This window comes from Ostrinia furnacalis, unplaced genomic scaffold, assembly GCF_004193835.3.
Source record: "Ostrinia furnacalis isolate ACB-3 unplaced genomic scaffold, ASM419383v2 OfSCF7367, whole genome shotgun sequence".
NCBI classification, from domain to species: Eukaryota; Metazoa; Arthropoda; class Insecta; order Lepidoptera; family Crambidae; genus Ostrinia; species Ostrinia furnacalis.
Window position 1 is genome coordinate 594,879 of NW_021137606.1, and position 14,828 is coordinate 609,706.

Here is a 14,828-nt window from a genome sequence, read left to right on the forward strand (position 1 = left end):
TTGTTTTATCACAAGAAATGGTGCAAAATTTTGTAGTGCGTGGTTGCGGTAGTAGGTGGTATCCTGGAAGTGACATAAGATTCCACGCGTAAGTGTTAATTTCGTGATTTCCGACATTGGATCAATTGTAAACATTTTTCACATTTTTTACAGAAATTTCTTCCTAAAACGTTTTACCAGTATTTACACTTATCATTTTTAATGAATTTCCTATGTCAAGAAATAGAGATTTTATAAAAATGGAGTGTGGCCTCCATTTTTATCTGTAGCTTCATGATGACTACAAAAAAAAGTCATTCTCTCTCGCTCGGGTCAAAAAAAAAACTCACTAACGCTGAAAATACACTATGCGGGAAATTGGCCCAGTCGCATCAATGTGAACACATACTTGATAAGAACTTGGCAAGTTTCTTCTTGGTGGGTTGTATTTGTTCACATTGATGCGGCTAGGCTTGGCCAATTTCCCGCATAGTGAGACATACTCTCTAATCTGTGGCATAGTGTACTTTCAGCTTAATGTGAAGCACAGATGATGATGTGAAGTGAAGTTATACTCTCTACTCTAATCTGTGGTGAAGTTGTTGAATGGCAAATGGCGATTCTCGAGTGAAAATATAAATTGATTTCTACTGTATGAATTTGATTCGAACAGAGTATTTCTATTCATTTGATTGTTTAATTATCCTAAAAGTGTTTTAAATTTGACAATTACAATAATATGGTGAATTGATTGCTTGTGGTAAGAAATCGTAACCTTCATTGATGTCCTCAAAAATTCTAAATTTTGTTGATAACAAAATTGTTTGTTGTGACCATTTTTTGTATTGCCCCAGAAAAAATCAGTCAATATGATTAACTGGTTCATTTGCGTCTCACATTTACTTGGTAAAGAAAGGATTTTGTAACACAAAAGAGAAAGGCGCATTGTTGTCTTTTTGTAATGTAACCTACTTATAATTGCGTTGAGTTTAATTCCTAATGCGTTATGCATTGATCTAATTCGATTGTTTTAATCTCTCAAAATAAAAATAAAAAAACACGCCATTCGAATTCTAACACGGCTATTATAAGACCTATTTATATTGTTTGTGTTGGAATAACAAACTTATGTAAGTTTCTCTTCCTTTAACAGTAACCGAGTTTAAAAGTGCCTTTGCAGCTCACCTAGGAAATGGGTGGTGATATTATGACCGGTAACTTAATGGGAAATCTTGCAGAGGTTCCACTTGAGATTGGGCTCATCTCAATCTGAACACCTTTATAAGATCTTAATTTCAGTTTTTTAACATGTTCATTCTTCTGTAATTAAATTTATCTTAAAGAAATTGGCATCTGCAATATTTATGTCATAATATGTTGCAACATTCTAACGCAATCATTACCTTACCTTACATAAAAATCAAACTATACAAATTGCCTCTATTTCTAATACATCTAACATTGTTGTCATAAGAACATAGAATAGATTGTAAAAAAAATATATTGTATTATATTTCATTTATTATTAGTAGATAGATTGCATTAAAACTAGAGATGAAACGGATAGTTGTTTGGCCGGATACCGGATACCGGATATCCGGCCAGCTGCTAGGCCGGATAGCCGGATATCCGGCGGCCGGATAGTTGGCCAATTGTCTCGTTGCATGTCGTGACGAGTTTAGCGCCGCACAGGACGCTTCGAACGCGATCAATGGGTCTATTAGTAGAAAGTGTGACTATCACTTTTCGAAAATCGAATCCATCCGAATAGAATGTCAGATTTTGCCACTTGTCTAATTGATCTACAATTCGGGCGATTTCGGTTGCCATCGTGAGTGTGTGATTGATTAGCGAAAATTAAATTAGTTTACTTGCTGCGTAATCTGACTGAACTGCATCATGTCATAGATAGATCATCAGTGAAAAAAAGATCGCCTATTTTATTTGGAAACTAGCGGCCACCCGCGACTTCGTACGCGTGGATCTCGTTTTACCCCCTTCATCTATCTTACGCGGTTTAGATTTTTTCCTACAAATGTTTTTTCCCGCTAACTCCCGTTCCCGTGGGAATTTTGCAATATCCTGTTGTAACTAAGCTTTAAGTTTACTATGATACTTGCATGCCAAATTTCAGGCGTCTAACTTAAGCGGTTTAGATTTTTCATACAAAAGGATTTTCCCGCTAATGCCCGTTCCCATGGGAATTTATAAGTATACTATAACCTGCCCAGGAGTACGAAGAATAATTGTACCAAGTTTCGTTAAAATCTATCGAGTACTTTTTGTTTCTATAAGGAACATACAGACGGACAGACAGACAGACAAAAATTTTACTGATTTCATTTTTGGCATCAGTATCGATCACTTATCCCCCTGGTGATATACAGGGTGTTTCTTGTAAGGTGTCAAGCCGAAGGCAGGTGATAGGTGAGGACTAGACCTATCGATTTCACCCCCATGTATGTTCTACGATTTTTCGTAGTTTAGAAGTTATCGTTAATTTTGTGATTTTTTCAAATTTCATGACCTAGTGGCTTAATTTTTTTTTTATCTTTTTTTTGGGTTGACTNATCTCTAATTAAAACGTCAATCAATCAATAAAAAATAGCTGTAGTGTAGATACATAATGTAATATCCACCATTTAATGAGATATTTAAAATAGTGCTAGTACTCATTGGCCCATCTGCATGACAATGACGGTCATGATACGGGCGATTGGTATGCATAAGCTCATTCGTACTAACATCTGTCATCTTCGAATCGAAATCCTGTGGAGCACTAGACTATTCTGGGGTGCCTTGGATCGCCCCGGGTGCCAACCCATGCTACGTCGCCACTGAATAGTGCCCATTACATTTACTTACATATTCAGTAGTATGAATGAAATGACTTGTAAATGAATATTCATAAATAATAAAATTATGTATCTAATTAGATTAACATTTATTAAGTTCCCAGTGAGATGAAATAAATATTGACTTGAAAATGATTGTAAAATGCTATTAACAAAATATATCAAGTCCAGTGATGTATTTTATGCTTCTAGTTTAAAAAATGGTTTTGGAATGTTAGTTAGACTAATTTTATGTTTATTAATTGACAGAAAATTGTAAATCATAAGCACATTTCCATTTTTTAATTTCAGGTAATCTGGACCACTAATCTCCTCAAAGGTAAATTCCAGTTTTACCTTTGATAAATGTATTCTTTTTTGTCTCTAAACCGGCCATGCTCTTATTGGTACCGTCATCCATTTATGGCCGTTCAAAATATGTATAATTTTTTTTATTGATATGTGCAATTTTAGTTAACATTATTTATTTGAATGAAAGAATGTAATTTATACAAATGTATAGAGATGTGGTTATTATTCCAATGTAGAGTACATTAAGAATGTATTATTCTTTTTATTATGTAATGTGGCTAAATAAAATATGAAGTTTTGGAATGTGATTTAATATTGAGTATTTTTTCAATATTTAAGATGGCGGAGGTGGATCCAGAAACATTGCTGGAATGGCTGCTGACCGGTCAGGGCGATGAGCGGGATATGCAGCTCATTGCCTTGGAGCAGTTGTGCATGTTGTTGCTTATGTCTGATAATGTGGACCGTTGTTTTGAGAGGTATATGACTTATTGATTAGTTTATTGTGTATATGTAGGGAGACTGAAAGTTGTGACGTTATCGATTTTTAGAAACATATTAACTAATAGCAAGCTTGTAACAGTGCGCGTTTTTTCGTTCAAGTCTCGAGCTAATACGCGCTGTTGCGAGCTCGCTGCTATCAGCGACAATAAGTTGCTTAAAATCTACAATATGACAACTCTTCTCTGTCACAAAGTTGTGACAGAGGAGAGTTGTGACATTGTTGATTGTGACTCACAACACACTCCTTGGTCTCCCCTAGGTCCCAAAACTATTTATAAAACTTTATCTTAAATATTCTTAACTATATCCCAAGTGTTTTTACAGCTGTCCTCCAAGAACATTTTTACCAGCACTCTGTAAAATATTCCTTGATGAATGTGCTCCAGACAATGTCTTGGAAGTTACAGCAAGAGCCATCACTTACTACCTAGATGTCTCTGGTGAGTATTGTGTGTATATTTGGTAAATAACATTATAAACGACCATGGCGTTTAATAGAGTAAAACTACTACTATTTTAACATTGNAACCCATAGGAAATGAGATATTTCTAAAAAAAGCGCAAAAAACCGATTTTTGTGACCGTTGACCTTGAAATTTAATAGTTGCTTACACCCTACCATATGTAGGTTTTGAGACAACTTTTAGGGTGTCAATATACACGTATTTACAGACTTACAGCTGGGTATCTCGAATTCCGAGGTGAACTTACTATAATGACTGGACTATTGAGACATTCTTCAGCTGAAGGGTGAAAGTTCCCATAAAATAGCCTATGTGTGTGTTTATTCATAAAGTACCCAGAAACTGAGACCTTATATTTATGATTTACATTATTTATTTACTTACTTTAGCAAACCTGATAACATGCACAAAGCTAGGATTTACCTAAAAAATATTTTATTCCTTCAAATTACTTACCTACCCCCTTACTACTAATAAAAAGTTACACAGTTGTTGACCACTGTTTTAAAATGACATTTCCATACTAAACATCACTTTAAAACACTGTTCAACGAGCGTGTAAGTTTTATTAGTAAGGGGGTAAGTAACTGAAACTAATTAAAACTTGCTTTCAACATCCATATTCTACTTGTAATTGCCTAACAACAGTAGGTACTTGTTAACTTTAGGCAGGGAGTTTTTCAACCAGGAAAACGAAATGTTCGAAGTTATTTTAGTCCTTGACCTTATGACTTAGTGGCGAATATAAATGAACAGAACAGAACAGAAATACAGTATTGTCGTAGTAGTATGCACACCTTTATTATCTTATTTGTGTCTGACTATGAACTTAAGATTTTATGAAGAAGTTTGCTATTTGCAAGTCATGTACAGACATTACCTTGGCATCTTATGTACAGTCTGATGTGATGTACCATGTTCAATGGTCCAATGATGTAATTAATGTTGATTTTTCAGCTGAATGCACACGACGCATTGTCGCAATTGACGGTGCTGTGAAGGCCATTTGCAGCAGGCTGCTTACAGTAGATCCTAATAATCGCACTAGCAAAGATTTAGCTGAGCAGTGTATTAAAGTAAGTAAAGAAAATGATTCTAAAATAATGTTAATTTCTCGTTGTTCACACTTTTGCATTTACTCATTAATTAATCAAATTACTGTTATCATCAATTACTCATCTTTCATTTAGTTTTTCTTCCAATAGTGTAATTAATATTAATATGACGAATTAGTTATTTTGGTATTTACTGATTAAGCGTGTTTTATCTTAGTCCGCAGCGTCGTAACCTTTTATCAGAGTTTGTTTTTCCCGACCTATGTTTTCGTAATAACAATTTTGTTGTGATTTCGAATCGCATCTTAATAGGTTATTTATGTGTTTGGATAGCATATTTGAAGTAGACATATTTTTTGTTAAAATACGTTTATATATTTTTAGGTGTTGGAGTTAGTGTGCACTCGTGAGGCGGGTGCAGTGTGGGAAGGTGGCGGTCTGCCGGCTGTGCTGCACTTTATTACACACTATGGCACTGCAGTGCACAAAGACACACTTCACTCTGCTATGGCCGTCGTCTCTAGGTATTGACACTATCTCGCACTGCTTGAATTTTAAAATTTTTTGCTAAGAAATATAATTATGTTCATTAACAGTACAAATTCAAGGTCTCACGGTTCCAACAGTTTTAATGAAAGATATTAATATTTTAATTGCTCCGTTCGGTGAAGTTTTACGAACTTTCTATGATAAATAAAAGTACTTGTGGCCAAATTAAATTTTTATACATACTATAATATTTGACATTTGTGACGCAAGTATTTAAATTAAATTAAATTGTTTTACTTTTATCTCCAGTATATGAACAATAACTGTATAGTTTTACTCTAGTCACCGATGATAAATGGTTTTACTTTGGCATGTTGGTTCACATACGGGGGTATGTGAACAGACTGGGGGCTTAGTGTGAGTTTATTGTACAGCGCCCCTAGCGGAAACTTTCAAAAACTGAAATTTTCATATTTTTTTTAACGCGCTCACTAGTAGGGACGTTTTCTGTAAACTCACACTAAGCTGTAAACCCACACTAAGCACCCAGTTATTAATACTTTCGTGAATGTTCAGGGTGTGCGGCAAGATGGAGCCGGGCGACGCGCGCGTGGGCGACGCGGTGTCGTCGCTGTCGGCGCTGCTGCGGCACGGCGACGCGCGCGTGGCCGACGCCGCGCTGCGCTGCTTCGCGTCGCTCGCCGACCGCTTCGCGCGCGCGCACGCCGACCCCGCGCCCCTCGCTGAACACGGTAAAATATACACGGTTACGAATTTTAGGAATACGAGGGGTGTTCAATAAGTAATGAAAATGGGATATTTCTAGACATCACAAAAATCTAAAAAAAATTGGGCCGGTAGCTAGAAACTGGTAAAAAAATCATTTAAGTTCACCATTGTGTTGAAGAAAATTACATTCATCTAAACGCGACCAGTCGGAAAGACCTTGTTTTCTGCGGCCAACGCACCCGTTCACAGCCCTGAAGTAGCGGTAGCAGCCAAAAAAAATTGCGTTTCAAAATGCTCAAAAATTCATCATATTCTCTAGATTTGACTCTCAGCTACGTTGATAGATCTTTTTCCGATTTAAAAAGTAGTTTAGGGACCTGATATTTGAGGAATTGTCGAAGCAGTGTCCTTTTTAGGCCTTTTTGGAAAGTCAAGAAAATCATCTGACGTTCGTGGTCAGGTGAATGTAATTCTTAAACACAATGGTGAACTTAAATGATTTTTTTACCAGTTTCTAGTGAAGAATTAAGCTACCTGCCAAATTTTTTTCATATATTTGTAATGGCTAGAAATATCCCATTCTCATTACTTTCTAAACACCCCTCGTATTATTCATGTTTTTTCTATTTCTCACCCTTCTTTAGCCTTGTCATTATAAAATCACCCAGTGCTTTCTATAAGTTGAAACAACAAGCAGCGTCTCATATTGGGCGAAATTATTTTGATTTTAGTAGGTATTTCTTTTCAAATGTCACTTATTTCATTGCTATAATACATTTTATAAGAATGTTTTTATTACAGGGCTTATTGAAGAATTAGTGCGTCGTTTGGGAAGCACTGAAAGCGGCGATGATAAGTGCTTAGCACCCTCTGTTTCTACAACAGTCAGCTTGCTGTCTACCCTGTGTCGAGGCTCTGCACAAATAACTCACGTAAGTGTTTCACGAATCAGTACTTACGAATTCTTCACATTATGATGATGAAAATATGTTAGGAAGTACCACAATGTTTAAAATATTGTTTTTTGTTCATAGGATTTAGTACGTCTCGAACTATGCTCCGCTATAGAGTCTGCAGTTCAAGCAGACGAACGATGGTGCCTCGAGTGCATGCGACTCGTTGATCTATTGCTGGTTTTATTATGCGAAGGCCGGCACGCCATTCAGATGTGAGTGTCAAAATGTTTATTCTACTCTGACGTTGATTGATTGATTGATGCTAGATTTTTATTTATTCAGGCTAAAAATCTCTATGTATTCCATTCGTACGTGAATTCAATTAGAAATATAAGTAGAAAGATATTGATGAAATGCTTCTTTCTTTCTACGTTAGTCGTTAATATAATGAGTTCTGCTTCTGCGTCGCATGCATAACATGATAAATGTAATTAATAAGTAATTGTTTTGATAAAGTCAAGTTAATACTATTTTTCTTGTTTCTAGGTTGGTTTTATACGTACATGTTTATTTCACAAACTGCTGACAGTTATTATTTTATTTAGTTATTGAGATAGTTTCACTAATGGCAATTTTCACCTTCAATCCCTAATTTTTAAGTGACCCCTATGGTAACACATAATAGGAATTTTGTTTTCATAGGGGTCACTTAAAAATTAAGGATTGATGGTGAAAACGGGCATAAGAACATCAGCCATAATAACATTAATGAAAAAATTCAAATTCTAATAATTTTTTTTTCAAGGAATGTTCGATATGATTTGTACGGTGTTCGTTGTGGCAGTGGTTCGAACCGCGGTGGTGCATCAGGCGCCGGCGCGAGCGCAGCGGGCGGTGCGAGCGGGGAAGGCTCGAGCGGCGCTACCGGCGCGAGCGCGGGCGCAGCCGGCGCCACGGGCCGCGGCGACAAGTCGCACCGGCAGCTCATCGACTGCATCCGCGGGAAAGACACGGACGCACTACTCGCTGCCGTTTCCAGCGGTGCCGTAGACGTCAACTTCACGGATGACGTCGGGCAGACGCTGCTCAACTGGGCGGCCGCTTTTGGAACGCGCGAGATGGTCGAGTTTCTGTGCGAAAAAGGTGTGTGGTTATGAAGTGATACCTACATTACGCAGACCTTTGCCATCCCAACTAATATTATAAATGCGAAAGTAACTCTGTCTGTCTGTCTGTCTGTCTGTCTGTCTGTTACGCTTTCCCGCTTAAACCTCGCAACCGATTTTGATGAAATTTGGCATAGAGATAGTTTGAGTCCCGGGAAAGAACATAGGATAGTTTTTATCCCGGTTTTTGAAACAGGGACGCGCGCGATAAAGTTTTTCTGTGACAGACAAAATTCCACGGGGGCGAAGCCGCGGGCGGAAAGCTAGTTTAAAATATAAAAGCTTGAATTTTTGCATGTTGAATTGAAGCATTTGAAATACTTTCCTCGTCCTTAAAACAATAACCCTAAGGTATATTTTATTGTAGGTGCTGACGTGAATCGTGGACAGCGCAGCTCGTCGTTACATTATGCCGCGTGCTTTGGTCGCCCGGCGATCGCAAAAGTACTTCTCCGATATGGCGCTAATGCCGACCTCCGCGACGAGGATGGCAAAACACCACTCGACAAAGCTCGAGAAAGACACGATCAAGGTATAATAGCATGAGACAAAATATGTAATATTTTAAATCGTGTTACATATTTAATAGGATACCTACTAATTATGTGTATTATTTTAGGTCATAGAGAAGTGGCAGCTATTCTGCAGTGCCCAGGAGAGTGGTTGGTTGTCGGCAGTCATGACTCGCCTTCACCTTCCAACGAGGAAGATTTCCCTGAGACAGGAGACAAAGAAATGGCATCAGTTTATTTAGAGTAAGTTTAATTTTTAATTGAATGAGATTTGGTGTTTCAATCATTCAATTGATTTTTTTTTATTTTAGAGCGCTTTCACATTTAGGCGATTTATCAGCGCGACAAACGCGCGACAGACGCGCTGCCGAAAATTTCATACAATGTGACGGCTGATGCGTCCCTTCATATTAAAAAAACGCCGCTGCCGTGCTGCTGTCGCGCTACTAACGCCCTAATGTGAAAGCGCTCTTACTGTAGAGTTTTTGTATGTAATCTTAGTGGGAAATTTATTACTTAAAATATTATACCACAAGGTAGTCATCGTTTGCCGTTTCGTTACTCTCGTCCAATGTATATTCTGCAACAAGTGCATGAAGCTTCAACCACACCAATGCGTGCAGATCGCCATCGCCGGCGCGATCAAAGGCCAGTGACAGGTCGCGCGACCCATGACTATGATCGCGCCGGCAATGGCGATCTGCACGCGTTGGTTTGGTTGAAGCATAAGGCCGGCTAGTGACTGGACATACTTTGCGCAGGCGGCTGGTGCCGGTGTTCTGCGCTCGCTACCTGGGCGCGGGCGGCGGCGGCGTGCGGCGCGCCTGCCTGTCGCTGGTGCGCAAGATGGTGCACTACGCGCCCGCGCGCCTGCTGCACCGCATCTCCGTGCGCCGCGAGCCACATACCGCCGCGCTGATCACGCAGCTCGTGGCCGCCGTGCTCGACAACCAAGTGAGTGCGCGCCCTAATAACGTTCAATTCCTTAATGTTCTTATACACGAGCGGCTCATAGCCGACGGCAGTGGCAACGGCAGCTGTCGCCATCTTTTGGCGGCAGCTATCGACTCATCGACGGCAGCTGATGTCACGTCGACGACTGCCGCCGACAGGTGGCATTAACTACAGTTGTAGTTTGTCGCATTCTGTACAAAGATACGGCTACAACTGCAGCTAACGCCACCTGTCTGCGCTGCGGCTGTCGTCGACGAGTCAACAGTTGCCGTCGGCTCGTTTATAAGAAAGAAGCCTTAGCCGAAATGGTGCGTTCTCGCTCTTGCGTAAAATAGCGTATTAGGCATCTGTGCGGTGACTAGCAGTATCCGCCTCTAACGCGCTGCTCACTCAGCCCGTGGCCGCACGACAACCAAGTAAGTGCACGCCCTTTACTGCAAATACCGTCACATCCTCTCGGTAGCCAAAGTGGTGCGTTCTCGCTCTTGCAGAAAATGTTTCATGGGTGCCCACAGCAATATTTATCCGCCCCTACCACTGCTCTGGCAGCTCGTCGCCGCCGTGCTCGAAAACCAACTGAGTGCCACGCCCTAGTGACATTCAGCTCTGTAGCCATAGTGCGCTCTTGGTCGTGCAGAAAAAGGCACCTGTGCCAATAGTAATGTTCGTCCCTACCGCATTGCTCACGCAACTCGTCGCGGTCGTCGCACTCTGCGCAACATGATCAAGGCTCCAAGTGAGTGCATGCTCTCACTATTTGCGACCCCACCAAATGATGCACTTCTTCTAAGCAAGTCGCCACCGAAAACCATCAGAAGAATATAGGCCGATAGGCTCTGTTTATTTAATTTTATTCTTCCATACGTATATGTATAAAGAAAATATTAAAACCGCCACTAAATAGAAATTTTGTCTCTGAATACAATGTAACGTATTACAGATTTACCAATAAATGCAGTTTAGTTTATAATAAAGTAACATGAACTTTAGTGAGACCTATTGAATCAGGGCGAGGCGCCAGTGTGGAGGCGGGCGCAGCCGCGGCTCCTGCGCAGCCGCTATATCCGCCCGCCAGCGGTAACGTCGATGGTGTGATGTGTGTACCTGCGCGGCTTGTCCCACGCCTGTCCTTAGCCTTACCAGGCCTGTTCATCTCCGCGAGTTTACATCTAAAACAAAACACGCACGATGGCCCACCTACAGGATACTATTCGACAAGGCCTCACATACGAGCGAACATTGACTCACGCACGCGTATTGTTGTGTATGATGGGAAAATAAAGAAAATGGTGTACTAAATACTATGCAGTATTTAACTGCCTAAACAATCATAAAAACACAGAATGTACTTTTTTAAGTTGTCTCAAGACAAGTAGTTAATATTATTCATGATAATTCATGCTAAATCATGTATTAAGTTTGGCACCTCACGTCACATCATTTTACCGAAGTCAGCCCTATATCTTCGGCGCAGTGTCGATCAATGACGTTTGTCAACAAAATGGTGCATGACTCTTGAGACAGGCTAAATTACACCATATTGTTAATGACATTAAGCATACATTTTTTTAAATACCTTCGCGAAGCAAAACTTCTGTAAGTAGTACTTATTATTATTCTGTGGCCTTACACGCATACGTCCTAACATACTGTATTGACATTACACCAGCCCTGAAATAATTACTTTTTGTGTTTGCGTTGCATTTTGACATACATTGATCAGGCTGACGCTCCAGACGCGGTAAATCATCTACTGCATTGTAGTACGTATAACATAGCGCCACTTAATTGTTCCATGAAAGAATATCATGCTCTCCTGCTTACGATACAAACAATATTTTCGCTATGTTCAGTTAATACTCTCGATACTTATATCTCGATATCCTGTTCGATTCTTAGTTCCTTTCTCTGTTTTACACTGTCATTTCCTTTTTAACGCATAATGTAAAAACATCACACCATCGAAATTTACCTGCATTTAATAATTTTGTTTTAGTGTTATGTGTTTAATATCCCTTTGATTGTATTGTTTTGCTTAGTGTTTTTACGTTCTATTTATTGCTATATTTATACTTTTAATTAGTTAATGAAAAATATACACACACCAGACATTTATTTCATTACTTTCTCGGTGAATTATTTGAAATTTAAATAGCTCAGAGTAGCTCAAAAACGAACAGTGGTGAAGTAAAGCCCTATCTAACAATGTATCCCGTATTTGGGATGAGGAGTCTGTACCCAGTAGGAGGATCCCCCTCATTTGAAAATAACGACTTCTAATTAATAGGACGACGACGACGGCCACCTTATCGTGCTGGGCATCGCGGAGGAGCTGATGGTGAAGGCGGCGGACGTGTACCTGGAGCAGTTCGCGCGGCTCGGCGTCTTCAGCAAGGTGGAGGCGCTGGCGGCCGCCCCGGCTGCCACTCTCTCCTCGGACGGGGAGTCCCTTGTCGCCGCTGGTAAGTTTGATATGCCAGATCTAATGAGATGCTTGCGGATTTATGAAAGTATAATCCGTTTAGTCAAGTGGTTAGATATAGGATGAGTCTTACTTGAGTATTCTGTTTGTGCTATTTCATCGTGATCGACGATCATACTAGGAACGACTACATACATAGTTTTAAACAGATTACATGTAATATTCGACCTTATGTATCTTTTTTGCCCTATTCTGTTCAGGAAATGACCTACTTAGCGTCACTTTGAATGTTTTTGAATAGGAGAGTTTTGGTACTACAAAAATGTTTGATTCGCCACGAAAATTATAAGCTTTAAAATTAAGAGCTTGATGCAGCTGTAGTCCGGTCGCCAAGCACATAGAATTTCGTCCAATGACCCCAAGCTACCCATCCTTATCGCTCACGCATGATTATATTGCTTTATTTTTACCGGACTTTAATTATGCAATTGAAAGAATAGCTCATCATTTGCTGTCGTGTCCTATTTCAAGCATAATTCTTAGCTGAAAAGGTCAAGGAGACTATTGTAATTTTAACAATTATTTGCTAATTAAAAATGTTACACAGGGAGCAGCGAAGACGCGTCATGCCTCTCCAGCGGCGTGGCATACTCGTGGGGCGAGTGGTCGTTATGCCGCGGGCGCGACGCGCTGTACGTGTGGAGCGACGCGGCCGCCCTGGAGCTCAGCACCGGCAGCAACGGCTGGTTCCGCTTCCTGCTCGACGGCAAGCTCGCCACTATGTACTCCAGTGGCAGCCCCGAGCACCAGACTGACAACACCGGTCAGTCACTAACTAATAAGCAGTTTCATCATCATCATCATTTCAGCCACAGGACGTCCACTGCTGAACATAGGCCTCCCCCAAGGCTTCCCATGTTGATCGATTGGCAGCGGCCTGCGTCCAGCGCTTCCCTGCTACCTTTACGATGTCGTCGGTCCACCTTGTAGGTGGACGTCCCACGCTGCGTTTTCCGGTACGCGGCCTCCATTCCAGAACCTTGCTGCCCCATCGGCCGTCAGTTCTACATACTATGTGCCCAGCCCATTGCCACTTCAGCTTGCTAATCCTTTGGGCTATGTCAGCGACTTTAGCAGTTTAATAAGCAGTTTAAACCTATCGAATGGCCAGCTCGCTAACTTCATGTGGGAGTATGAAACGGAACGCAAGGGAGTGCAGCTTGGGGGCTCGTCCGGGATAGCCCAAGCTGTAGGAATTGAAAACCGGTAGTATTTCTCCAGCTTTATTTGTATTTTCATCCGACGACATCGTAAAGGTAGCAGGGAAGTGCTGGACGCAGGACGCTACCAATCGATCAACATGGAAATCATTGGTCAGTTCAGCAGTGGACGTCCTAAGGCTGAAATGATGATGATGATGATGATTTGTATTTTGCCGGGATAAACCACAAGAAAAGGAAAGTCCTCGCTCCGTCGTCTTTCAACCGTCTTCTGTTCTGTCATGTGTGTCTTACTCATTCATTCATTCCTTCTCATTCACTCCCTTGCGTTCCGTTTTACACTCCCACATTCATATAGTAACCTTTATCAGTATTTAGGCCTTTTTCTAAGCACTTACACGTCCCAAATATAGCTTGCGCTTCTACCACTTCTGGGATGTGCTGAGAAGAAGTGGCGAAAGAAACTCTCACCTTTGTCAGCATAATATTGTAAATCCATTCTGGCCAGATTACACATGACTGTGTAGGTTGCTGGTTACCAGTGAGTTCATCTCTTAGATATCTATATCCATGACATGTGTAAAGTTGTAGCTTATCTGGCAGATAAGTTCCTAACAGGCTATGACGCACTTATCAGCAAGTGTTGGAGTAGGTCCTCAGATTGGTAAATCATGTTATCCATTCACAGAGAATCGTGGAGAATTTATTGACAAGCTGCAAAGAGCAAGAGCATCAGTGAAAAACGTTGTGCCGCAGCCTATTCTTTCCAAGCCTGGTTCCACTAAATTGATACTTGGCAACTGGGCACTGTCCTGTAAAAAGTAAGTTTCATTTAATTTTCTTAGTTGGTGTTATTCTTGTACCCATTCTTATATCTTTATGTAAAAAAATAATGTTTGTATTACAGAGAAAAAGAACTACAAATACACAATACTGACGGTCAACAGCAAACTACAATTTTAAGAGAGGATCTTCCTGGATTTATATTCGAATCAAATAGAGGGACGAAGCACTCATTCACTGCTGAAACATTTTTAGGTAATGTTTTTCCGAATATCTTGATTGACTTGACTTGTATTTGTGTACTATGTATTAATCGAAATCGATATAAATAGGTCCAGAACTAGCCAGTGGGTGGGCTAACCGTCGGCCAGTGACTGCCGATCTCGCAAGCACGAGTCAGAATCGATCCCGCTTATCCGCTAAAACAGAAGCGCTGAAAGCACAGGTTAGTTTTTATTTTCATACCACTAGAAGTATAGCAACATAAGTGTCACCTCTAAGGGAGAATC

General features: G+C 40.4%; 1 protein-coding gene across 2 annotated transcripts in view; it reads left to right on the forward strand.

Annotated features, from left to right (window-relative positions):
• Window positions 1-578: 578 nt before the first annotated feature.
• Window positions 579-14,828, forward strand: part of Ufd4 (ubiquitin fusion-degradation 4-like) — a 37,766-nt gene continuing 23,516 nt past the window's right edge. For both annotated transcript variants that reach the window (XM_028320348.1, XM_028320349.1), the window contains exons 1-18: window positions 579-739; window positions 3,126-3,153; window positions 3,465-3,604; window positions 3,954-4,069; window positions 5,051-5,169; window positions 5,533-5,672; window positions 6,214-6,389; window positions 7,168-7,298; window positions 7,401-7,534; window positions 8,107-8,405; window positions 8,796-8,960; window positions 9,048-9,183; window positions 9,702-9,894; window positions 12,182-12,356; window positions 12,924-13,139; window positions 14,225-14,357; window positions 14,444-14,574; window positions 14,652-14,764. In XM_028320348.1, coding sequence (XP_028176149.1) covers window positions 3,465-3,604; window positions 3,954-4,069; window positions 5,051-5,169; window positions 5,533-5,672; window positions 6,214-6,389; window positions 7,168-7,298; window positions 7,401-7,534; window positions 8,107-8,405; window positions 8,796-8,960; window positions 9,048-9,183; window positions 9,702-9,894; window positions 12,182-12,356; window positions 12,924-13,139; window positions 14,225-14,357; window positions 14,444-14,574; window positions 14,652-14,764 — 2,517 coding nt within the window. In that variant the 5' untranslated portion in view covers window positions 579-739; window positions 3,126-3,153. The remainder of the gene's footprint in view (window positions 740-3,125; window positions 3,154-3,464; window positions 3,605-3,953; window positions 4,070-5,050; window positions 5,170-5,532; window positions 5,673-6,213; window positions 6,390-7,167; window positions 7,299-7,400; window positions 7,535-8,106; window positions 8,406-8,795; window positions 8,961-9,047; window positions 9,184-9,701; window positions 9,895-12,181; window positions 12,357-12,923; window positions 13,140-14,224; window positions 14,358-14,443; window positions 14,575-14,651; window positions 14,765-14,828) is intronic.